At 53.8% G+C, this 25,587-nt stretch overlaps 1 protein-coding gene across 3 annotated transcripts; it reads right to left on the bottom strand.

Moving 5' to 3' along the window:
* PGAP6 (post-GPI attachment to proteins 6) lies at window positions 1–9,261 on the bottom strand. Of its 3 annotated transcripts, none has more exons than XM_031026765.2 (13): window positions 9,009–9,260; window positions 5,398–5,575; window positions 5,123–5,315; window positions 4,774–4,901; window positions 4,315–4,583; window positions 3,900–4,219; window positions 3,434–3,524; window positions 3,229–3,352; window positions 2,699–2,835; window positions 1,682–1,860; window positions 1,450–1,596; window positions 732–803; window positions 1–418 (listed from the first exon to the last, which is right to left on the bottom strand). In XM_031026765.2, the coding sequence occupies exons 1-13, from the start codon at window positions 9,127–9,129 to the stop codon at window positions 122–124; spliced, it is 2,256 nt and encodes a 751-aa protein (XP_030882625.2). In that variant the 5' UTR covers window positions 9,130–9,260; the 3' UTR covers window positions 1–121. The 3 variants fall into 3 exon arrangements, with proteins under 3 accessions (XP_030882625.2, XP_006732170.3, XP_081676566.1); XM_006732107.3 differs by having other exon boundaries at window positions 732–848; window positions 9,009–9,258; XM_081820440.1 differs by lacking the exon at window positions 732–803 and having other exon boundaries at window positions 9,009–9,261.
* Between the last annotated feature and the right edge of the window lie 16,326 nt (window positions 9,262–25,587).

The raw sequence follows: 25,587 nt of genomic DNA, 5'->3' as shown, positions 1-25,587 counted from the left end.
AAGAGTGCAAGGGCAATTTTATTCAGTTGGAAATCGATCTGGACAGGGTCCTTCTCCTTTGGTCCTGCCCCTGGGCAGAGAGGTCACGTTCACAGCTGCCGGGCTCCCTGAGCTGGCCACGTCACGTCACCGTGTACAGGTCCTTTCGGTGGTTCTTACAGATCTGATAGTGGCAAGTGAGCTTCTGCGAGCAGGCCCAGGGCTTGGTGTGCTGCTCACGCGGCGGCAGCAGGAAGGCCGCACTCCCCGCCAGTAGCATGTGCCAGATGCTGTGCGTGTAGTAATAGTTGTCGCTAGTCATCATGGAGGTGTAGATGGCAACGGCCACAGCAGCCATCGAGATGCCAGGCAGGAGGTAGAAGACCCAGCGCTGCCAGGAGGTGGGGTAGCAGTGCCGCCGGCGCCCGCAGCGGTACACCTGGAGAGAGCCGCCGCGTGAGGTCCGGCACAGGAGGCTGCAGCCGCAGCTCCCGGGGCCCCCCCGCCAGGTCGGGGCAGCCGGACCGCGTCGGTGTGGCTGCTTGGAGGGGGCCCTAAGGGCACAAAGAGCTGACAGGTGTCAGGCCCGGGCCTCGTGGGTGCCCCCAGCAATCCTCGGCAGCTGTGCAGGACTCGGGCCCAGGGGCAGGAGCATGGCCAGAATGAGGGGTCTGCGGGGAGCCCAGACTCTTATCCCAATCACCAGGGGAGGGGGCTCTGGCCAGGAGCGCTGGCTTGTCCCAGCTCCTTACCCACATGGTGACCATGACCACAAAGGCAAAGAGACAAGGCCCCATCATGTTCCAGGCACCCCTGCGGTCCAGCTGCAAGGACATGGCGAAGATCAGCGTGCCCAGGAGAAACAGGACCTGGGCAAGACACAGGGGTGACCACAGGGTCATGGGAACCCTCAGCCAGTCGTTCATGACAACGCAAGGTCCGGTGACCTGGGCATGGTCATCGTCCTGCTGGCCCCCACTGTCCCTTGGCCTTAGAGTTGCTGGCACACTTTGTCCTGCTCTGCATTGCTGGGACCCAGGGCTTCCATTGATCCGTCCACAAGTGGACTTCTGAGGCACAAATGTGGCCAGGCAAGGCCCCAGGCATGTGTCCTTATTAGTCAGAGCCAGTTGAGGCAGAAAAGTCCCAAAGTGTCCTCCGCACAAGGACTGCAGGAGCACAGCTGGGGGCTTCTCAGGGAGGTCTGGCCTAGGGTTGGTGCTCTAGGCTTCCTCTCTGAAGGGGGCTCTGGGAGAGACAGGCTGGGGGCCTCACTTGACCCTGCCCACCACCTTTCTTTCCTGGCCCTCTCCAAGCAGCCGGTCCCTCCCAGCCGGAGGCAGCTTCCTCCAGCAGGAGAATGGTCTTTACAAGAGAAGGCAGGTTTCTAAGAGCCAAGCCCTCTTTCTGGTCTCTTCCTCAACATGGGGCACGCCTGGAGTCCAGACCCAGGAGTCAGGAGTCACTCACATGTTTCTGGGCTGCCTTCAGCCGCGCCATGCAGAGGATGGTGACCCAGATGGACACCCCAGAGCCCAGAAAGTCGCAGTACTGCAGGGTGTCATAGCCGAGGATGCACAGCACGGCCTCCCCGGGCTGGTCGCAGGCATGGTAGAACTGCAGAGCAGGGGTGGTAAGCCGCAGCCCAGCGCCCCCCAGCCAGCCCCGCCCCCACATCCCCAAGGCAGTGGAGCAAGCCTACCGTGGAGAAGAACATGGTATAGGCATAGACGGAGGCCTCCACCAGGAATGAGCGGTGCACCGAGACAGCGATGGGGGCCAAGAACATGAGGTTGCTGAGGGTGAGAAGGAGGGTGGCCACCCTCTGCTGGGCCACGGTCTGGGCTGTGCTGTTGTCCGTGCAGCTCCATCCACGCCAGCCTGTGGGCCAGTGTGACGCCAGGGGGCTGAGGCCGGGGAGGGGGGTTTCTTCTGAAGCTCAGGGCCTACCCCTCACCTAGAGGCCTGCAGAGAAGCCCCTTCCTCACCCGGGGCAGGTGTGGGGCAGGCATGTGGCAGGCCGGGGCAGGCGTGGGGCATGCGTGGGGCATGCGTGGGGCAGGCGTGCGGCAGGCCGGGGTAGGCGTGGGGCAGGCCAGGGCAGGCGAGGGGCATGCGTGGGGCATGCGTGGGGCAGGCGTGGGTCATGTGTGGGTCATGCATGGGGTAGGCCGGGGCATGCATGAGGCGTGTGTGGGGCGTGCGTGGGGCATGCGTGGGGCAGGCCAGGGCATGCGTGGGGCATGCGTGGGGCATGCGTGGGGCAGGCCGGGGCAGGCGTGGGGCAGGCGTGGGACAGGCTGGGGCAGGCGTGGGCCAGGCGTGGGCCAGGCGTGGGCCAGGCTTGGGCAGGTGTGGGGAGGGCAGGCCAAGGTCAGGAGGCAGGACTCTCTCTGTGGGTGCCATCTGTGCCTGGGAGGCAGGGGGGCAGGGGACTGAGGAAGCAGGGGAGGAATGAGGAGGAGGCATTTGCCCTTGTTTGGCAGAGTCACTCTCCGGCCTTGACAGAGGGGAGATGGGCTCCCAGAGGGAGGCACCGGGCTGAGAGGCCAAGGGCAAAAGGGTCTGCAGGCAAGGTGCCTGGCTGGCTCAGTCGGAGGAGCATGCAACTCTTGATCTTGGGGTCGTGAGTTGGAGCCCCACCTTGGGTGTAGAGATTACTTAAATAAAGAAACTTAAAAAAAAAGAAGCGTCTGGAGGCCTCAGGCCCGGCCCTCACCGGCCTTGCAGCTGCAGCCTGCATACAAGTAGCTGAGTCTGCGCAGAAGGAGGCACTGGCCGTAGGGACCGCAGTCATTCAGGCAGGGCACCAAGGACAAGGTGGTCTCCACGAGGACCGAGGCGTGCTCACACTCCCTGTGAGGAAGGGGCCACAGGAAGGCTAGCTGCTGACATCTGCTGGCCAGTCCCTCGTCCGTGCTCTCAGCAGGCTCTTGGACATGCGAACCCAGACTTGAGGCCCCCAGGCTCCCAGCCTTGGAGGACAGCAGCTGTGAGCCCTGCCGAGGCCGAGATGCCTTTTCCCCTCGCCCTGCCCCGAGTCCCAGTCTCCCAGGGCTGTGTCCTGGACTGGTCCCCCTCCTTGTGTCCTGACTCCCGGGGCTGCAGCAGGAAGGGTGAGCAGAATCCCTCAACTCCCGGAAGGCAACTGACCCCACGTGGCTTGCAGGAGGCTTGGTCACTCCCGAACTTGCACCCGGGCAGCCCCATGCCACCTGCCCCCCTCTGGTGGTCCCCAAGTCTACTTACTCAGGGCTCTCGGGGCATACAAGCTGCAGGGAGAGGTACCAGTTGTCTGTCTCTGGGTAGGGGATGATGAGGTCGGCCTTGCGCGATGCGGCACTCAGAGACAGGGGGTGGCCCTGGAAGAAGGCTGCAGGGAAGGGGGAGGGCCTGAGCAGAGACGGCCAGAGGGGCTGGCTGGGGACACTGGCCGGATGCTGCCGGCCCATACCTGTGGTGCAGTTGAGCGATGTGTTGAAGCCGAGGAAGGGGGAGGCGGCGTTCAGGCAGACCGCTACCAAGGTGTTGTTGGTAATTGCAGTCTGGAAGGCGAGGCCATGCAGTCAGCCCCAGCCCCAGCGCAACTGCCCTAAGTTCCCACTCTCTCTGGTGCTGGGCTCCGTTCTCGGTGGCTCCTGCTGGCCCAGGGCCCTTCCGGGGCCCATCCCTCCAGGACCAGGGACACCCAGCCCGATCCCACCCGCAGCCTCACTTCCTTAGCCCACAGAACAGGCCTTCCTTTCCTCAGACAGAGCCCCTACTCTGCGCCAAGGCCTGCTGCGGTCAGGGGTTGCCCGGAAGGCTGACCTGTGTCTGTGCCAAAGTCAAGGCAGGAAGACCTGAGCAGCATGCCTCAGCCTGGGCAGGTGAGAGCCCTGAGCTGAGCCCGGCCGCGAGGCGCTCACAGGTAAAGGTACCTTGTTGGCCTGCAGGGAGATGGTGAGGGAGCCCCCACTGTCCATGCCTGTGCTGAGGTATAGCCGCATCACTGAGGGCGTGGCTGGCCGCACCAGCACCGAGACCCTGTCCGCGGGCCAGAAGCGTACAGACACCACGTCCATGTCTTCCCGAATGACCGGGTAGCTCACGAGGCAGAAGGGGCCACCGCCCACCCTGCTGCTCCTGCCCAGGCCGTGGCAGCCAGGGCTCGGGGGCAGCAGACCAGTGGAGGCGTTACAGCTCTGGTTTGGGCTGCTCTGCAGGAGGTGCTGGGAGTTCAGATTCCACGGCCTGCAGGCTGTCAGGAGGATAAGGGGCTCAGCTGCAGGAAGGCCTGGGGGTCAGCGGCAGGGGGCAGAGCCACCCTCGCCCTGCCCTCTCCACACAGCCCACCTGTGAGGGCAGCTATAGCCCTGAAAGCCACCAAAACGTGAGGCCCCGCCAGGCTCTTGGCGGTCACCTGCAGCCACCGGTCCCCGGGGGGTGAGGGCAGGAACAGGTGGCAGGCCCAGGTGGGGCTGATGCATGTGAGCACCTTCTGGAAGTTTCTGGGCAGGGTGGCCGAGCCCACGGTAAGGCGCACGGGGCAGCCCAGGCTCCCATTGCTCACACAGCCCTGCAGCTCCAGCCGCAGCTCCCGGGTGTACTCAGGGATGAAGATTCTGTGGCCAAGGGGACACAGTCTCGCTCAGGCTCTGTGGCCGCCACGAAACCCCCCCTCACTCACACTCGGGGTGTTGGCCCAAGGGAGCTGGGCGTCGGGCCCTGAGGCCCAGGCCCACACAGTGAGGACAGTGGGATCACCCACTCCACCGCACCCGGAGGCTAGGCCTCCCTGAGGGTCCCACTCACTTGAGGTAGCTGGGATGGGAGAGGAGAGTCTGTGGAAGGGGAACGTCGGGCTCCAGGATAAAGACCTCGACTGCCCGCACAACCAGCATGTCGGGCTGGAAGATGTAGGCACAGGTGGGAGCAAAACCCTGGGGAGAGAGCGAAGTGTGGGGGGAAAGAACATGCAGACATGGGGGTGGTCAAGGCCGGAGCAGAGAGCCCAGGCATGGAATGGGGGCCAGGCAGGACTGGACCAGAGCAGGGCAGCAGAACCTAGAGGCAAGTCTGCCCCGGGGAGGTAAACGACAGTGACTGCGCATTCATGCAGCGAAGGATCCTGCCGCCCATCCCCGGAAGGCAGCCCCCTTACCTTCATCTCAATCTTCTGGGAGGAGGGGGGCAGGTGAGCGGCCACAAACCAGTCCCCGGGTGCTGGGTGGGAGATGTTGATGGAGGCGTTGCTCTGCAGCATCTTGATGAAGAAGGGGGACTGCACAGACGTATTGGCAGGGAAGCTAGTGCCCAAAGGGTTGATGACGGGAGGGGCGCCGTACCGGAAGTACCTGGAGACAGGGAGAGCAGGACAGGCGTCAGGGGTGGACGCTGGGCGGACCCGGGTGGGCGGGCGGGCAGGCGGGCACCTACACAGTGATCTCCACGTTGGCGCACGCAGGGCTGCTGCCCCGGGACACCTGCAGCAACCAGCGCAGCAGCACGGCGTCCGGGGGCACGCGGAAATGGAAGAGTCTGGCACTGCCATACCAGCTGTAGAAAGACAGCTTCTGTGGGGACTGTGAGAAATGTTCGGACACCAGCCTGATGTCTGCGGGGAGAAGGGTGCTGTCAGCCAGGCCCCCACCTCCTCACGGGATCCCACAGAGGGATGAGCCTGGCACCCCCAGCTGGACCTGTCGCTGTCCCCCCCAGCAGGCCCAGGACTCAGGTTTTCCCGCCACCACCACATTCCCTCTCAGCTGCCGCACATTCTCGACCACAGCTGTCATCTTTCTAACCCTCTCCATCCCCACCACTGATCTCTCCGGGGCACAGGCTCCGACCCTGAAGCCATGTCTCTGCCAAGCCTCCCCAGATCACCGACATCCCACCCATCGGGCAGCTTCCAGAACGAGCCCCCCACACCTGTCACCCCAGACGCCTCCGACGCCCCCCCACCCCCCACCGCCCCTGCACGCTGTCATGGTCTCACTCAGTACTGCAGCCCCAGCAGCTCGGGGGCCAAGAGATGGAGGCTGAGGGTCACGGGAAGTGTTCAGGGTGGTTGGCCTGCCCCCACCTCACGTTTGTCCTGGGCACCGGACACCAGAACACTCACTCCACCTCCTCGGAGCCCCTCCTGCTCCATGCTGTGGGGCATGCTGTGCTGAGGGGATTCAGGCCCAGAGCCTGGCCCCCTGCTCAGCCCCGTGATGACTTGAGACACAGCCAGACGAGAGCCTGAGTTCCCCCTCACCCAGAGAGGAGGCGAGCAGAGACCCTGGGGGGAGGAGGGCCCAGGCCAGAAGGCTGGCCGCCTTGAAGATGAAGGGACAGCTGGTTCCTGTGCTCACGCAGGGTGGCACAGAGACAAACTGCCCATGGCCCCAGCCTGGGGCGCCCCTGTGCCCACCCTCCTAGGAGCTCTCAGGTCTTCACCTCTGTGGCTCCCCGGCTACCCTCCCCTCCACACTCTAAAACTCAGCCTGTGCCATGCCAACCATTCCAGGACCAGCTCTGAGTCTTCTGGGGTTCAGCACAGAGACCAGAGGCCCCTCCCTGGATTAGGCCCCTGCTGGGGGTGTCCACTGACTGAGCACAACCAGCACCAGAGCAGGTGTCTGACTCCACGCGTGGTGCCCACCCACAACCCTCCCTCTTGGGGCTCCTACAGGACAGAAACACCCTAAGTGTTCTCTGTGCTCCTGGGGACAGCTAATCGCGCGTGGGGTCTGGTCATGACATGCCTGGGCTGGATGGCCGGGAGTCCAGCCCCAGCACCAGCTCAGGCCTCATACCTCTGGTGACCTTGGGTGTCCCTTCCTTTCTCTGAGTCCCAGCTTCCTTGTGAGTTGGCTGAGGTAGACAGCACCTCCCTTCAGGTGCCCTGCCCTCCAAAGTTAATGGATATTAAAGTGCTTCCTGAAGAAATGCACTGTGGACACAGGGTGCGGCCTCCCGCTCTTCCAAGCTGAATGCCTATCTCTGCCCCACTGGGAGAGTGGCTGGCTGAAACCACCTCAGCCGCAGGCCCGGGCCCCTCAAGGTGAGCCAGGTGAGCAGGGACGGGAGCCAGGTGAGCATCTGCTCTCCCGCCAGCCTCCTGACCCTCCCATGGGAGGCACGGGAGAGAAGATAATGACCCACTTGCAAAGCCAGTCTGAGCTGCAAAGCAGCCCCACACGGCAGGGTGCTCAGGGGTAGGCTCTATGCGGGACGAATCCCAGACTCTCCGGGTGGCTGCTGGCCACCAGGTCCCATCCACCAGGCTATGGACTGAACACTAGGAAGCCAGGAGCTGCTGAACTACCACAAACCTCCTCGTGAGGCTGCTTCAGCCCCCAGGATAACATGATGAGAAGGGCGGAGAAAAGTGTTGGGTAGCTGAGGTAGGACAGCTCCCCACCTCCACCTCAGGACCAGGGGACCGTAGAGAAACAGTCTGCCAGCTGGGCACCCAGCACCCTGGCCTGAAAGGGGCAAGGACTTCTGGCCACTGCCAGCGCCGGAATGCCAGCCTGAGGGCACCTGGAACACAGCTGGTAGGTTTCAGCAGGTGCATAGGAGATAAGAGACCTGCTCAAGGTCCCCCTAAGACCCAGTGAACCCCCTTCCCAGGGCTACTTAGCTCCTCCAGCACCCCAGCTCTATAGCCTGACCTCCCTGCCCCAGACACCCACGGGGTTATCTTGCTGAACACCAGGCGGTTAGCACATTACCTCTATCAGGGAGCACCAGCTTCATGTACCCCAGCCCTGCCCCACAGGCCCCTCCGAGGACACAGGGTTAGACAGAAAAGAGAGAAAGTCCCTGAGCCTGTCCTGGGAACCCCAGGGAGAGCACACTATCCCCACACTATCCCACACCCTCCAAAGCAGGACAGGTACCCAGTACAGGGACTCTGCCCATGCACAGACTCCAGAAACCAGGGCCACACAGTGGCCTGACTTCTCAGCAGGCCTAAGAGGTGAGGGGCTGCCCCAAGTTTTCCATCTCCATAAGCCCCCCACCAGTGAGCCCTCACCGGGCCCTGACCCCAGGATGGAGAAAAAGGTGGACATAAATATGGCCATATCCAACGGAGCAGTTGAATCAGGAGCCAATCTCTGGGGAAACCACCTTTCATTTCAAACTGTGCCAAGCTCAGAAACCAGAGGCACAGCCCTCAAAGAAATAGGAGCTTGGAGGGTTTCAGAGAAGGGGGGAGGGGCAGGGGGCCAGGAAGTGGAGGTAGAGAGCCCCATGCTGTGCTGGATAAGCCGGCCGCTGCCCAAGCGGGCATTTAGGCCCTCCCAGCCCTGGCCACAGGGCCCTCAGGGAGGCTACTCAACACCCCCAGGAGGACCCTGAGGGACAGCATCTCCTGGTCTAGCCACCTCCTAGAGGTTCAGTCCAGGGTGGGGACCCTCAGACCACCCTGGCCTACCAGGCTCCTCGGGTCCCGTGGGAGTCCAGCCTCCAAGAAGCACGGCTGCTGAAAGTCACTGCACTTGGGTTGGGTATGACCCTGTGAAGGGTGAAGACAGGAAACCCACCTGGCCCCTCTCCTGGACCTAATCAACTTTCTCCCAACCCGCCCTTCTCCGAGGCCAGGGGGGCGCCCTGGAAGCCACCGCACAACCCTTTTTCCAGTGGGCCTCCCAGCTAGGTCCCCCTGCACTCCTCCACCTCCAAGTCCCTTCGAGCGCGGCTGTGCCCTACCTAAACGCGTAGGGAGGAACCGGGAAGGGAGGGCGCACTCCAAGGGGCCAGTGTGGACGAACTCGGCCCTGGGGACAAGGGAGGGGGCGCCGGCGTCCTTTCCACCCCGACTACTACTTTAACACGGGGCGCCCGCAAGGGGCTGCCCTGGCCCCCCCCCACCCCCTCGCCTGGGGTGGGGACCTGGGCCCTGAGCCCGCGCCAGGTGAGCGCACAGGCGCCCCCAGGGTGAGTCACAATCCAGACACAATCCAGACTCCGCCTCCCAGCAGCCCCCCAACCCGCCGGGCCCCAGCCCACGCCCCCCCCGCCATGGCACCCGCGGGTCCGCGCCGGCTCACCGCTCTTCCTGCTGTCGCCGGCGGCGGTAGGCGGGGGCCCAGCGAGCAACATCAGCAGCAACGGCCCCGCCACTGCCACCGCCACCGCCGCGCCCCCGGTCCCGGTCCCAGCCCGGCCCATGGCTCCGCGCTCGGCCCGGCGCTACCCGGACCGCGTCCCCGGCCGCCCGCCCCCGCCGCCGCCCGGGCAGCCACCGCCGCCACTGCGGCCCCCGCCGCTGCCGCTGCCGCCTCTGCCCCGGGCTCCCATCGTCCCGGCCGGTCCCAGCCGCCGGCGCCCCGGGCACTTCCGCCTGCGAGGCCCCGCCCTGCGGGAGCCGTGGCCGGAGCCGGACTCGGGGACAGGAATCGGAAGGAGGACCCTGGCGGGGGGCCGAAGCGGGCCGAAGGCGACTTGGGGACACGGGGAGCGCGAGGAAAATGGGTCAGAGGGAGGTCGTGGACTGAGAGGGAATGCCGACCCGCCACCGCGCGCGCAGATAGGGGGAGGTAGGGCGGGATAGGATGGAGGGTCACGCAGTGCGCGCGGGGGACGCGGAACCGAGAGGGGCCGGGCGCGGAGGGCTGGCGCGGGACCCAGTGGGGCGCTCGGGGGACGTGGGACGGAGCGGGCACGGGGCGGCGGCGGGCTGGCGCGGGAAGGACGTGGGACGGAGGGGACACGGGAGGGCGGCGGGCTGGCTCGGGGCCCAGTGGGGCACTCTGGGGACGTGGGATGGAGCTGGCATGGGGGAGCGGCGGGCTGGCGCGAGACCCAGTGGGGCGCGCGGGGGACGTGGGACGGAGGAGACACGGGGAGCGGCGGGCTAGCGCGGGACCTAATCGGGCGCGGGAAGGACGTGGGACGGAGGGGGCACGGGGGGAAAGGGGCAGAAGGCTGGCGCGGAGGACGTGGGACGGAGGGGGCACGAGGGGGGCCGCGGGCTGGCGCGGGACCCAGCGGGGGACGTGGGACGGAGGGGGCACGGGGGGGGCGTGGCAGGTGGGCTGGCGCGGGACCCAGTCGGGCGCAGGAGGGACGTGGGACCCGGGTGCATGAGGGCAGAGGGCTGGCGCGGGACCCAGGGATTCAGAAGGGAAAGTGGCGGGTCATGAATTGGAAACCACTGTGGATCTGAGGCGGCAGGCGAGCGCCCCAAGTGCTTCCTACACTCGCTGGGGTCCATGGGACGCCAGCGTCTGGGTTCCCTGAGTCGTGGGCCGGGCGACGCGTGATGAGGGCCTCGGGGAGGGGCGGGTGTGTGTAAAGAACACACTTCCTATGGCAAAATGAAAAGGCTCCATGGACGAGTGGGAATTTCCTACTCTTTAAGGTGGCGATTTGCATCAGTGAGTGGGATTCACCCCTCACCCTTCACATTGGGTTAGATTCCAAACGGAATAAGGATTTAGGCCTTAAAAAAGAAAACTTGGGGGAACTTTTTCAGAGTCTTGGTGGAAGCGAGGGCGTTTCTAAATAATGACCTCAAACCCAGCACACTAGAGGGGAGGCGGAAATTCAACTAGGTGAAATCAAAGCTTTCTGCAGAGCCAGAGCCAGACTGCCTTATGCAATGTCAAGAAACAATCCATAAACTGGGAAGGACATGCTTGCCACTCCTATCACAAAGACCCAATCTTAATAAGATTAATAATAGTTTATTTTTTTTAAAGGTTTAACTTACTTCTCAGAGCAAGCTAGCACAAGCAGGGGGAGCGGCAGACAGAGGGAAAAGCAGGCTCCCCGCTGAGCAAGGAGCCTCATGCCGGACTCGATGCCAGGACTCTGGGATCATGAGCTGCGACGGAGGCAGCCGCTTAACCATCTGAGCCGCCCAGGCATTCCAAGATTGATAATGGTTTAGGGACGCCTGGTGGCTCAGTTAAGTGTCTGCCTTCTGCTCAGGTCATGAATCCCAGGGTCCTGGGATGAGCCCCGCTTTGGGCTCTCTGCTCAGGGAGGAACCTGCTTCTCCCTCTGCCTGCTGCTCCCCCCTGCTTGTGCTCGGGCTTTCTCTCTCTCAATCTGACAAATAAATAAGTAAAATCTTTAGGGGCGCCTGGGTGGCTCAGTTGGTTGGGCGACTGCCTTCGGCTCAGGTCATGATCCCGGAGTCCCGGGATCGAGTCCCACGTCGGGCTCCCTGCTCGGCAGGGAGTCTGCTTCTCCCTCTGACCCTTCTCCCTCTCATGCTCTCTGTCTCTCATTCTCTCTCTCGCAAATAAATAAAATCTTAAAAAAAAAAAAGTAAAATCTTTAAAAAAAAAAAAGATTGATAATAGTTTAATAATGAAGAATCTCTACAAATCAATAACAAAATACCCACTCTCCAGTAAATCCAAGAAGACTCCTGTAAAGGATATGCAAATGAACAAGAACAGACTCCAACCTCCCCTCCTTAGAGAAATGCAAATTGAAAAGCCTGTAGACGTCTTTTTTTTCTTAAACCTAACAAATCTGCAAAGATCAAAAAGTTTGATCACACTGGAAGGGGAAGATTGTGGGCCCATGGACATTCCTGTATTTAGTGAGCAGTAGGTTAGAGCTTCCGGAAGTCTCTGGACTCAGCTACCAAAGTGAGAAGAGCACATAGCTTTGCTTCAGTCGTCCCACCTCTGTGCATTTTCCCTGTAGAGATGCTCACAGAAGTGTGAGATTGCATTATGGTACCTCATACGTCCAGATGTTGGTCATTAGGCAATGGGGCATTCAAATCATGGACATTCACACCGTGATTCAAACACTGATACAGTGTGGATGCAAACCAGGAAGCTCTATATACCGATTGGGAAGGGTCTGCCAGATGTAGCTTTGGCTGAAAAAAGGAAAGGGGAGAACAACGGGTATAGAAAGCTACCATTTTCGTAGGAAAAATTTTTTAGAGAGAGGGGGGAGGGGTAGAGGGAGAGGGAAAGAGTCTCCTAAGCAGGCCAGGGGCTCGATTTCACAACCCTGAATCATGACCTGAGCCACAATCAAGAGTCACACACTTAACCGACTGAGGCACCAAGGCGCCCCTGTAGGAAGATTTTTTTTTTTTTTTTTAAGATTGTATTTATTTGCGAGAGAGAGAATGAGAGACAGAGAGCATGAGAGGGAGGAGGGTCAGAGGGAGAAGCAGACTCCCTGCCGAGCAGGGAGCCCCATGTGGGACTCGATCCCGGGACTCCAGGATCATGACCTGAGCCGAAGGCAGTCGCTTAACCAACTGAGCCACCCAGGCGCCCAAGATTTTTAAAAATTGTATTTGCATGCACCAAAGACGTAAAATGACTGGATGCATCCAGCAGCAGGTTATGCTGATTGACTCTGGGGGAGGGAACCCGCTGGCCTAGGATTGGAAGGAGGGACTTTACCTGTGGGTGTCTTTTGAATTTTGTCCTGCTTGGGAAGGGACTGGGGGTTGTTTGTTGAGAGTTTACAGAAGGGAAGGGGGCAGACACTGACCCAGCCCAGCCCAAGACCACAGAAAGCTGGAAAAGGGTGGAGAGTGGAGGCCAAGGTGTGAAGCCATTAAGAAACCCTTTGTTCCTTTGGGATCTAGGCTGGGCCCTCCTCACCCTTGGCCGCAGAAGAATCCCGGGGCTGCTGGCCAGTCTCAATTTAAAGGGACAGAGGTCAATTGTGGGATTTTGCTGAGCTTCGATTTTAGTGCACTGCTGAGCCAGAGTCATGCTGGGACAGCAGCTGTGGTCAGCGCTGAGCACTGGAAAACTGTTCCTACCCTGGGCTGGGCTCAGGTCCCCCGCTAGCCCTCCTCACTCAGGTGCTTCCCTTGAGTGTGTCACTTCAGTGTGAGACTCCTGTGCCTCAAGTTCCCCACCAGGTAGGAGGGGAGGTGGCAGACACGCCCCATCTCAGTGCTGTGTCTGGGGGCTGGTAAACTTATAGATGGACCTGGTGCCCTGGGCTGGTGTCAGGAGACCTGTGCTCAGTACCAGAGCATTTGCAGTGGGAAGAAGCCTAGGACCCACCTGGCAGGGCCTCGGCTGGAAGACAGGAAGCTGAGGCTCCCACCAGGGAGGGCCCTGTCTACAGAGGCTCTTGCCTTCCACCTCACGTCACACAGAACAGTGAATTCCAACTAGATGAGATGGTTAACTGCTGAGAATAAAATGATAAAAATATTAGAAGGAGACTTAGAACACACCCCTTGGAATAAAGGGATAAGAAATAATTTATTAAGCAAGAGGGACAGGAAACTGGGGAATCATGAAGGAAAAGGTACTCATCTGACTACATTTTAAAAAAATATAAGTATGGGCACTTGGCTAGATCAGTCAGTAGAGCCAGCTACTCTTGATCTCCGGGTCCTGAGTTCCTGAACCCCACGTTGGGAGTGGAGTTTACTTTAAAAAAAATGTTATGTAGGGGCGCCTAGGTGGCTCAGTTGGTTAAGCGGCTGACTTCGGCTCAGGTCATGATCCTGGAGTCCCTGGATCGAGTCCCGCATCGGGCTCCCTGCTCAGCGAGGAGCCTGCTTCTCCCTCTAACCCTCCCCCCTCTCATGTACTCTCTCTCTCTCTCTCAAATAAATAAATAAATCTTTAAAAAATAATAATAATAAATGTTATGTAAGTATAAAAATTGTGAAAGTAAAACGTAGTATAAAAGTCATCAAGTCAGGGGCACCTGGGTGGCTCAGTCTGTTAAGGGTCTGCCTTGGGCTCAGGTCATGATCCCGGGGACCTGGGATCCTGTCCTGCATGGGGCTCCCTGCTTAGCTGGGAGCCTACTTCTCCCTCTCCTGCTCCCCCTGCTTGTGCACGCACTCTCTCTGTCCAATAAGTAAATAAAATCTTAAAAAAAAAGTCATCAAGTCAAAATACAAATGGGAGAATACATGTGCTGTGCATATGATAACGGGTTATTATACCTAAGATACAAAGGAAATTTACACATTGAAACCAAGGCAACCCAAAAGAAAAATAGACTCAGGCGATCACAAGAGAAGGTGCGGGCAGATGCCAGTGGTGGGCATAAGCCCGTGAGCCACACTGCTCAGTCGTCCTGGTGAAAATTCAAGTGCTAGTGTGATTTTAACACAATAGGACGTCAGTCAGAAGCCCAGCCCTCTCCAGATGCAGGGAACAGGTGCCTCACACTGTGCCCATGGGAATGTAAACAACCTCAACCTTTTGAAGGTCACTGTGGCAACATTAAAATGTAACAAACCTGGGAGCCTAAGGACAGACACACAGAGAATGGGCCCAGAGCCTGTGTAGTTGCAGGAACCCTGGAACTCTGCAAAGAAATTAGGATAGGTACCATGAATTTCTACACAACTTCTAGACAGGTCTATGGGTCTTCTGCAGGAGTACCGATAGAGTGGAGAAATCCAGTTGCTAGATAACATGGATACATCCCATTTCCAAACTGGAATGTTCTCAGATCCTCCCACCAGCTCTGTGGGTGTGGACCCAGTGGACCACAGTCCACTCACACAGAGGGGAAGACGGAGCGGTGGACAGGGGAGATAATTTCCCTACACGCAGGCTATGTCCGGCCACATTATTGTGTTTGCTTTGGATAAAAATTTCACAGTTACAAAAGAAAAAAAACCACCTATAATCCACTTTTATTCAATTAATCAGAGGAAGAACTGCAGCACCTGAGGCCTCCAAGGCCTCAGGACCCACACAGTAGAGGAAGAGGCAGGTGCTCAGCCCTGCACAACCTGTGGGAATGCTTGAGGTCTTCAGACAACCCAGCTGCTCTTTTCCATCCTACCTGTCTTCCATAACTCACACAGGCTCCTCCAAGGGCCTCTTGTATGGGAAGCCCTGTGAAGACCCCAGGTCGGAAGAGCTCCCCGCTCTGTGCGCTCATGGCCTCCTGTCACACCACCCCACTGCAGGCTTCCTGTAGGAAGGAGTTGGGTCACACCTTCTGTGGTCTTGGGGGTGGGTGCGGGGGGAGATGCAGACCTTCTTCTTCCTCTTTGTCCCCGTGCCCCAACTTATTGGCATAAACTGGACCAGGATCCTCAGAAATTTGGGTTTCATAGGAATGACTTACCCAAAAGTTTTGGAAGCAACATAAGGTTTTGAATCTTTATTTTACCAAAATAAAATTGTTGTTTTTTAAAGTTCAATTACTATTATTATCATTTCATAAAGGAAAAGTCGTTTCTCTCTTTTTTTTTTTTCCAAAAAGATTTTATTTATTCATTTGAGGGAGAGAGAGAGAGAGAGCACGACAGAGGGGAGTGGGAGAGGGAGAAGCGGGCTCCCCACTGAGCAGGGAGCCCGATGCGGGACTCGATTCCAGGACCCTGGAATCATGACCTGAGCCGAAGGCAGACGCTTAACCGATGGAGCCACCCAGACGCCCCAGGAAAAGTCATTTTTCAACCAAAAAAGTAGTACATATTCTTAGAATTATGTATAAATGAAGGTTAGCCTTTTTTTTTTTTTTTCCTTTAAGTTCAGCGTGTGGTTCTTATCCCCATTTTATCTGGGCAAATGAATGCTTCCTGTCCTGGGTGTTGAGCACTCATGAACCAGCAGATGAAGGGTACAAGCAGTATCCTCAGGCTCTTCACCTACGGTGAGCCCCGGGATGAGATCCAAATGCCCTGGAGCATGGTGACCAGAGCAAACTCCTGGCCCCCTTCTAAGGGGTAGGTGCAGAGGGTGACAGGGGCAGAAGATGCGTGCTAGGGCAGGAGGACCCAAGAGTTGTGCTCTGGTTTGAAGGCTCTCATTGGCAGCCCTCACCAGTTAGCCTGGGCTGGCAGATGCTGGAGAGGCTATTAAGGGCCTGTCCTAGGGGGAGGAGACCATTTTTCCTGTCTCCTCCCTGCAGCAGCCTGAGCAGGGACAAACAGAGGGCTGACATGTCTAAAATTGGAGTCCTGGGGCACTTGGGTGGCACAGTTGGTTAAGCATCCGACTCTCGGTTTTGGCTCAGGATGTGATCTCAGGGTTGTGAGATTGAGCCCCGCATCAGGCTCCAAGCTCAGTACAGAATGTGTTTGAGTTTCTCTCTCCCTCTGCCCCTCCCCCCTCTCAAATAAATAAGTCTTTTTTTTTTTTAAGATTTTATTTATTTATTCATGAGAGACAGGCAGAGAGAGAGAGAGAGAAGCTGAGGGAGAAGCAGGCTCCCCAAGGAGCAGGGAGCCCGATGCGGGACACGATCCCAGAACCCCGGGATCATAACCTGAGCTGAAGGCAGACGCTTCACCATCTGAGCCACCCAGGCACTCTCAAATAAATAAGTCTTTAAAAAATAAAATAGGGGCGCCTGGGTGGCTCAGTCGTTAAGCGTCTGCCTTCGGCTCAGGTCGTGATCCCAGGGTCCTGGGATCGAGCCCCGCATCGGGTTCCCTGCTCAGCGGGAAGCCTGCTTCTCCCTCTCCCACTCCCCCTGCTCGTGTTCCCTCTCTCGCTGTGTCTCTCTCTGTCAAATAAATAAATAAAATCTTTTAAAAAAATAAAAAATAAAATAAAATAGGAGTCCCAAGAGGACTGGAAACAGAGAAGGAGGCAGACAAAAATATCTGGAAAATTAGTAGCCAAAAATTCTCAGATTTGGTGAAAAACATTACTTTACAGATTCAAATAGCTCAGTGACCACAAAAAGAATCCATACAAAGAAAACCACACCCAGGGGCGCCTGGGTGGCTCAGTTGGTTGGGCGACTGCCTTCGGCTCAGGTCATGATCCTGGAGTCCCGAGATCGAGTCCCGCATCGGGCTCCCTGCTCAGCAGGGAGTCTGCTTCTCCCTCTGACCCTCCCCCCTCTCATGCTCTCTCTCTGTATCTCATTCTCTCTCTCAAATAAATAAATAAAATCTTTAAAAAAAAAAAAAAGAAAGAAAACCACACCCAGGCACAACTACTGAAAACCGTACTTGAGCAGAAAATATTGAAAGCAGCCAGAGAAAAATGACATTCAAGGGGACAGCAGTTTGAATGATCTCTAACGTCCCAGAAGTCAGAAACAATGGAGACCAGAAGTCAGGAAAAAAAAATACTCTCGTCAACCCACAATTCTCTATCTAGCAAAAACATCCTTTAAGAATAAACAAAATACGGGCACGTAGCTGGCTCAGCTGGAGGTATGTGCCACTTTTGATCTCAGGGTAGTGAGTTCAAGCCCCACGTTGAGTGTACAGCTTATTAAAAAACAACAACATAGATGAATGGATATAGAAGAGGTGGTTTTTATATAGAATGGAATATTACTCAACCATAAAAAAGAATGGGATCTTGCCATTTGTGACTACATGGATGGGGACCTCGAGGATAAAATGCTAAGTGAAATATGTCAGTCAGGAAAAGACAATTGCTATAGGATTGTACTCATACGTGGAATTTGAGAAACAAAACAAATGAACCATTGAAGAAGAAAGAGACAAAACAACAGACTCTTAAATACCAAGAACAACCCAGGGGTTGCCAGAGGGGAGGTTAGTAGGGGGATGGGTGAAATAAAGGGGATGAAGAGGTACAACCTTCCAGTTATAAAATCAGTAAGTCACAGAGATGAAAAGTACAGCATAGGGAATATAGTCAATAATACTGTGATAATGTATGGTGACGGATGGTGACTATACTCATCATGGTGAGTATTGAGTCATGTATAGAATCGTCAAATCAATACTGAAACTAATGTAACGTGCTAACTATACTTCAATTAAAAAAAAAAGTCAGAGAGGCACCTGGGTGGCTCAATCGGTTGAGCACCCTACTCTTGGTTTTGGCTCAGGTCATGATCTCAGGGTCGTGGAACCCCCGCTCCCCCTCCCAGTCGGGCTCCGCACTCAGTGCAAAGTCTGCTTGAGTTTCTCTCTCCTCTCACTCTGCCCCTCCATTCCTGCTCACTCTCTCTCTCTCTCTCTCGAATAATAAATAAATAAATCCTAAAAAAAAAAAAAAAAAGGCAGAGATTGTCAAACTGAATTTTAAAAATAAATAAATTAAAAAAGCAAGACCAGGGGCGCCTGGGTGGCTCAGTCGTTAAGCATCTGCCTTCGGCTCAGGTCATGATTCCAGGGTCCTGGGATCGAGCCCCACATCGGGCTCCCTGCTCAGCGGGAAGCCTGCTTCTCCCTCTCCCACTCCCCTGCCTTGTGCTCTCTCTCTCACTATGTCTCTCTCTGTCAAATAAATAAATAAAATCTTAAAAAAAAAAAATTAAAAAAGCAAGACCGGACTATCTAGAAATGATTCAGTTCAACTATAAAGACACGGATGCGTTAAAGTAAATGGATGGACAAAGATAAATCATGTGATAATGAGCATGAGGAACTGGAGTGTCTCTATTTTTATCAGATAAGGTAGACTTCAAAGGAAAGATTATGATCAAACATATGCAAAAATATTTTATAGTGATGAGAAGGTCCATTCATAAGGAAGAAGCACGTGTACACACCTACTAAGAGAGCTTGAGATTACATGAAGTAAAAATTGGCAGAATGAGACAAAGAAAGAGGCATGTCCACATGATGAGGGGAGGAGATTTGATGGCTCTGTCACAGCAGTTGACGGAACATGCCAGAGGGAAAATCAGGAAAGACAAAGGATTTAAACCACACTGTCAGCAAGCGTGAACTCATTGTGTTTATAGAGGACTGCATCCAACCACTGCGGAGTGGACATTCTTTCCAAGTCCCCCAAAATAGATCAATGCTGGGCCATAAAACAATTCTTGATAAACTGAAAAGAATTTAAGTGATATAGAACATGTTTTTCTGACCAGGATGGAACTAAATCAGAAGTCCTTTAACAGTGACCCGCCCGGAAATGAGCGAACACCAGACCTGAGAGCCGCTCCTGGCCGCAGGCTAGCAGGTGCCGGGCGTGGCAGCTTTGGAGCCCCAGGCCCACCACTTCCTGCGACACAGGACAGAAACTTCCACGTTTATCCAAAATTTGAATTCTCTTTCTCCCTCTCCTTCTGACCCTCCCCCCCAACAAAACAAACCAAACAAACAAACTGCAGCTGGGAAAACTCAGTTCTTCCAGGCAATGACCTGTTTTACTGATGGGAAAGTGAGGCTCACAGGAGCAGGGCTGGGGTTAGGATCTGGTTCTTCTGTCACCCTCCTTCCCACCCTGCAGGGTAGGGTCTCTCCAAGTACATTGTACGAAGACCACCAGCTCTTGCACAGGAACGTTCCAGAAATCCAAGGTTGTGCTCATCCCTAATTCCACATGGCACTTCATCGTCGGTCAGACTGACACCCCAACACTGAAAATGGATGGGGCCAAGCCTTGGAAGGAGGGGGCTGCTGGGAAGAGGGCTGGGAGTGAGCCTCTGAAGGACAGGAGAGCTGCTTGGATCATAAGAGTATCCGGATACCCCGTACCGGTGAGGGTGAGACCGCTCACACCTCCTCCTCCCTCCTTGGTCTTTGACTTAGGCATTTATCTCTGTTGGCAGCCCTCAACTCCTCACGGCTGTTGGCCAGAGACATCAGTTCCTCAGCCATGGCCGTAGGACTGCCCACAACAGGGCAGCAGGCCCCTCCTCCAGGGAGGGCTCTCAGGCCGGAAGAGAGACAGAGTGAGCGAGAGCAGAAAGGAGCCGAAGCAGCTTGGGTTGTAGGGGTTGTAGCCGGGGTGCGGGGAGCAAGAGTACCTGACTCGGAGAGTCCCAAACAGACCAGCTCAGCCACTCGCTGCTGACAAAATCCAAAGGCAGAGAAATGAGTGGTGGTGAAACAAGAAATGGATTATTTCAGTGATGTCAACACAGCGAGGACAGTAGACTAGCGTCTCAAACACTGTCTGCAAAGTGCTGAAATTACTTCCAGGTCTATATAAACAAAATGTGGGGTAATGGTGGGTGGGTACAAGCTGGTGGGCAATGAAAGTCAAACTGGTCATTGTCTTGGGGTCAATCACTGGGTGGTCAGGGTCTCGCTGGCTCAGGGCAGTCCTTATAGTCAGGGGGTGGTTATGGTTCCCACCAGGGGATGCTTTGCCCTCAGGGTCCTCCACCAGAACCAAGAGCCGAGCTGGAAAATCTGAGGTCAGAATGGAGGAGCAGAAGTCCTTGTTCAGGGTCTTTGGTAAGCAAGTGGGATTTTTTGTTTTGTTTTGTTTTCGAGGATTTTTAAAAAATTTAAATTCAATTAATTAACACGTAATGTATTATTCATTTCAGGGGTACAGGTCTATGATTCATCAGTCTTGTATAACACCCAGTGCTCATTACATCACGTGCCCTCCCCAATGCCTGTCACCCAATTACCCCATCCCTCCACCCCCCTCCCCTCCAGCAACCCTCAGTTTGTTTCCTAGAGTTAAGAGTCTCTTATGGTTTTGTCTCCCTCTCTGGTTTCTTCTTGTTTCATTTTTTCCTCTCTTCCCCTATGATCCTCCGCCTTGTTGCTTAAATTCCACATATCAGTGAGATCATATGATAATTGTCTTTCTCTGATTGACTTATTTCAATTAGCATAATGCTCTCTAGTTCCATCCACATCGTTGCAAATGGCCAGATTTCATTTTTGATGGTTGTGTAATATTCCATTGTGTATATACATACCACATCTTCTTTATCCATTCATCTGTTGAGGGACATCTGGGCTCTTTCCATAGTTTGGCTATTGTGGACATTGCTGCTATAAACATTGGGGTGCAGGTGCCCTTTCGGATCACTACATTTGTATCTTTTGGTAAGTCTTGAGAGTGACATCCCCTAGGGTGCCCAGTTAAGCGTCGGCCTTCAGCTTGGGTCATGATCCTGGGATCGAGCCCCTGCTCAGTGGGGAGCCTGCTTCTACCTCTGCCTCTGCTCCTCCCCCTGCTTGTCCTAGCTTTCTCTCTCTCTCTCAAATAAATAAATAAAATCTTTAAAAAAAAAAAGCCCCTTGGGGGGCGCCTGGGTGGCTCAGTCGTTAAGCGTCTGCCTTCGGCTTAGGTCATGATCCCAGCATCCTGGGATCGAGCCCCGCATCGGGCTCCCTGCTCTGCGGGAAGCCTGCTTCTCCCTCTCCCACTCCCCCTGCTTGTGTTCTCTCTCGCTGTGTCTCTCTCTGTCAAATAAATAAAATCTTAAAAAAAAAAAAAAGCCCCTTGGGATGCCTGTGTGGCTCAGTCGGATGAGCGTCTGCCTTAGGCTCAGGTCACTATCCCAGGGTTCTGGGATGGAGTCCCACATCGGGCTCCTTGCTCAGTGGGGAGCCTGACTCTCCCTCTACCTGCTGCTCCCCCTGCTTGTGTTCTCTCTCTCTCTGACAAAAATAAATAAATAAAATCTGGAAAAAAAAAGACCCTTCTGAGATATATGACTTGCCAATATTTCCTTCCATTTTGTAGGTTGATTTTTCACTTTCTTGATAATTCCAAACTGTTTACCAAAGTGGGTTTTGTCAATTGAGATTCTAATTAGCTGTACGTGAATTTCAATGGTCCACAATCTTGCAATACTTGGAATTTTTTAGACTTCAAAATTTTTTTTAAGGATTTTATTTTTTACTTTGAGAGAGAGAGAGAGAGTGTGCGAGTGGGGGGAGGGGCAGAGGGAAAGAGAAACTCTCAAGCAGACTCCCTGCTGAGTGCCGAGCCCGATGCGGGGCTCCATCCCACAACCGTGAGATCATCACCTGATCTGAAATCAGGAGTCAGAAGCTCAACCAACTGAGCCACACAGGAGCCCCAGACTTTGAGATTTTTACTGTGGATTTCCTTGCATTTATTTGATTGGTCCTGAAGCTGAGCACCTTTGTGCGTGTTTCTTGGCTGTTTGGATTTCTCTGGAGAAGAGAATCTTCAAGTATTTGTCAGCTGTACTACTGAGTTATTGGGCTTTTACTCTCTGATTTCTGGTAATAAGACCCTAGACTTGTATAGGTTTTGGGTGCTAGAAACATTCTTTCCCATTCTGTCATTTTGTCTTTTTTTTCTTTCTTTATGGTTTGTGTGTGTTTTTGAGTAGATTTTGTTTTTTTAGAGAAGTTTCAGGTTCACAGCAAAATTAAGCAGAAAGTACGGAGTTCCCATACACCCTTGCCCCCAAACATGCACAGCCTCAATCACTATCAACATCCCACACTAGATCATGTGCTACATTTGTTATAATCAATGAAGCTACATTAACAATATTATTTACCAAAGTCCATAGTGTTCACTAGGGTTCACTCTTGGTGTTGTACATTCTGGATTTGACAAATGTATAATGACAGCTATCTGCAATTGTAGTATCATACAGAATAGTTTTGCTACCTTAAAAATCTGCCCACACCCCTCCTACTTCCCCAAACCCTAACAATCCCTGATTTTTTTTTTTTACTGTCCCCCTAGCTTTGCCGTTTCCAGAATGTCATGTAGCCTTTTCAGATAGGCTTCTTTCATTTAGTCATATGCATTTAATTTTCCTCCATGTAGGGGCGCCTGGGTGGCTCAGATGGTTGGGCGTCTGCCTTTGGCTCAGGTCATGATCCCAGGGTCCTGGGATCGAGTCCCGCATCAGGTTCTCTGCTCCTTGGGAGCCTGCTTCTCCCTCTGCCTCTCTCTCTGTGTCTCTCATGAATAAATAAATAAAATCTTTAAAAAAAAAATTTTCCTCCATGTCTTTTTTTGTGGCTTGATAGCTCATATTTGTAATTACTGAATAATATAGCCCATTGTAGGGATGTACCAGAGATTGTTTATCCATGCACCTGCTGAAGGACGTCTTGGTTGCTTCCAAGTTTGGCAATTGTGAATAAAGCTGCTATAAATATATATGTGCATATTTTTTTGTACTTACGTTTTCAACTCATTTAAATAAGCACCATGGAGCATGATTGCTGGATCACACGTTTAGTTTTCTAAGAAACTGCCAAACTGTCTTCCAGAGCGCTGCACCATGTTGCATTCTCACCAGTAGTGAAGGAGAGTTCCTGTTGCTCCTCACACTTGTTAGCCTTTGGTGTTGTCAGTGTTTCAATTTTGGCTCGTCTGATATCTTTATCGTGTTTTTTTATGATGTTCTTAATTTTAATGGAGTTGACTTTGTCAATCTTTTCCTTTATAATTAGTGCTTATTGTGCCTAAAGAAATTCTTCCTCACAGAAAGCTGTGAATATATTTTCCCATCTTCTAAAAGCTTTCTAGATTTGCCTTTCATATTTCAGTCTTTCATCTGCCTGAAACTTCTTTCATTCTTTCTTTTTTAAAGATTTTATTTATTCATTTTATTTTAGAGAGAGAGAGCACTTGCGTGCATGAGCCGGGGAAGTGGCAAAGGGAGAGAGAATCTCAAGCCAGCTTCACCCTGAGCACAGAGCCCGATGTGATCCCACAACCCTGAGATCATGACCTGAGCTGAAACCAGGAGTTGGACACTTAACTGACTAAGCCACCAAGCACCCTGAAATTTATTTCTATGTACATCTAGATCACTTTATTGTGACCTTGACAATGTTAAGTATTCCAACTATGAACATGGGATTTTCCCCATTTATTTAAATCTTTTTAAATTTCTTTCAACAATGATTTGTAATTTTCAGAGTATAAGAAATCAAAAGAGAAATCAGAAAATACTTTGAGATGAATGAAAATGAGGCACACATATAAAAACTTATAAAATACAGTGAAAGCAGTGTTTAGAGGGACATTTATAACTGTAAATGTCTATACTAAGAATGAAAAAAGTCTTATAAAAATTAATAAAGGGGGGGCACCTGGGGTGGTTCAGTCTGTTAAGGGTTTCAGCTCAGGTAATGATCTCAGGACCTGTATTGAGGTGGGGGGGCTGGGGGGCTCAGCGGGGAATCTGCTTCTCTCCTCTCTCTCCCTCTGCCCCTCCCCCCTGCTCGTGCTGCTCTCTCTCAGATAAATAAATAAATAAATCTTTAAAAAAATTCATAAAGGGAAACCTCACTAAAGTGGGGTCAGGAGCTTAGACAGGGGGAGCCAATCAGTCACCATCAGTTATGGGAGGAATTTTCAGTTGGAGACTCCAACAGAAGTGTCATTTATGGACCTCAACAAAGGAATCATCAACAAGAAAGAATCATCAATTACAAGCCCCAATAGGGAAAGATGTACATTTAAGCTCCTATAAGAAATCAGTCACCCCTGCAACTCAGTCAAAAAGAAACCCTCATCACCCTGTACTCTTGTTTTTTCTCCAATGGCCTTTTTGTTCAAAACAACACCTCCTAACTTCCTCCTCCATCTCCATAAGATAAAGCTCTTCTCCTTTGTTTGTTGGACTTGCCTAAGGTTTTGCCTTAGCTTGCATACCTCAAATTCCAATTCTCTGTTATTCTTTTCTTTTTTAAGTTTTGATTTATTTTTCTGGTAACCTCTACACCCGATGTGGGGCTTGAACTCATGACCTGAGATCAAGAGTCACAGACTCCATGGACTGAGCCAGCCAGACGTCCCAATTCTCTGTTATTCTTTTTTTTTTTTTTTAAGATTTTATTTATTTATTTGACAGAGAGAGAGAGAGACAGCGAGAGAGGGAACACAAGCAGGGGGAGTGGGAGAGGGAGAAGCAGGCTTCCTGCAGAGCAAGGAGCCCAATGAGGGGCTCGATCCCAGGACTGAGATCATGACCTGAGCGGAAGGCAGATGCTTAACAACTGAGCCACCCAGGTGCCCCTGCTATTCTTGAATAAACCCATTTTTGCTGATAAACTAACGGACTATTGGGTGCCTGGGTGGTTCAGTTGGTTAAGCGTCTGCCTTTGGTTCAGGTCATGATCCTGGGGTCCTGGGATCAAGTCCCGCACATCAGGCTCTCCGCTCAGTGGGGAGCCTGCTTCTCCCTCTCCCTGCTGTTCCCCCAGCTTGTGTGCTCGCTCTCTCTCTCTGTCAAATAAATCAATAAAAATCTTAAAAAAAAAATAAAAGGCATCTAGATTGGGAAGGAAGAAATAACAATCTCTATGCCCATATGACATAATTTCGTACATAATAAATCCTAAGGAATCCACTAAAAAACTACTGGAACTAATAAATGAGTTCAGCAAAGCTGCAGGATACAAGATTAACACACAAAACTCAATTGTATTTTTATACACTTTCAATGAACAATCAAAAATGAAATTAAGGGGGCGCCTCGGTGGCTCAGTCGTTAAGCATCTGCCTTCGGCTCAGGTCATGATCCCAGAGTCCTGGGATCCAGCCCCGCATCGCATGGGGCTCTCTGCTCTGCGGGAAGCCTGCTTCTCCCTCTCCCACTCCCCCTGCTTGTGTTCCCTCTCTCGGTGTGTCTCTGTCAAATAAATAAATAAAATCTTTAAAAAAAAATGAAATTAAGAAAACAATACCATTCACAGTTGCATCAAAAAGCATATACGATTTTTCAAAAACTCATTACCTAACATCTAGTAGATCTCCTATTTAGTACAGTAGCTGGCCACCATTACTATCCCAACGGTGTTGTACTAGGGTACCTGTTTCTTAACCCCGCCCTCCTCTTCCCTCCACCCCGCCCCCTCCCTCCGCCCCGCCCACTCCTTCCCTCCCCCTCCCTCCACCCCGCCCTCCCCTTCTCTCTCGCCCCACCCTCTCCCTCCGCCCGCCCTCCCCTTCTCTCTCGCCCCTCCCTTTCCCTCCGCCCCGCCCACCCCTTCCCTTCCCTTCCTCCGCCCCGCCTTCCCCTTCTCTGTCGCCCCCTCCCTCCGCCCCGCCCTCCCCTTCTCCC

Source organism: Leptonychotes weddellii, chromosome 5, assembly GCF_054177405.1.
Source record: "Leptonychotes weddellii isolate Sample4059 chromosome 5, ASM5417740v2, whole genome shotgun sequence".
In the NCBI taxonomy this organism is placed as follows: domain Eukaryota; kingdom Metazoa; phylum Chordata; class Mammalia; order Carnivora; family Phocidae; genus Leptonychotes; species Leptonychotes weddellii.
This window is presented reverse-complemented; position numbering and strand designations above follow the sequence as displayed.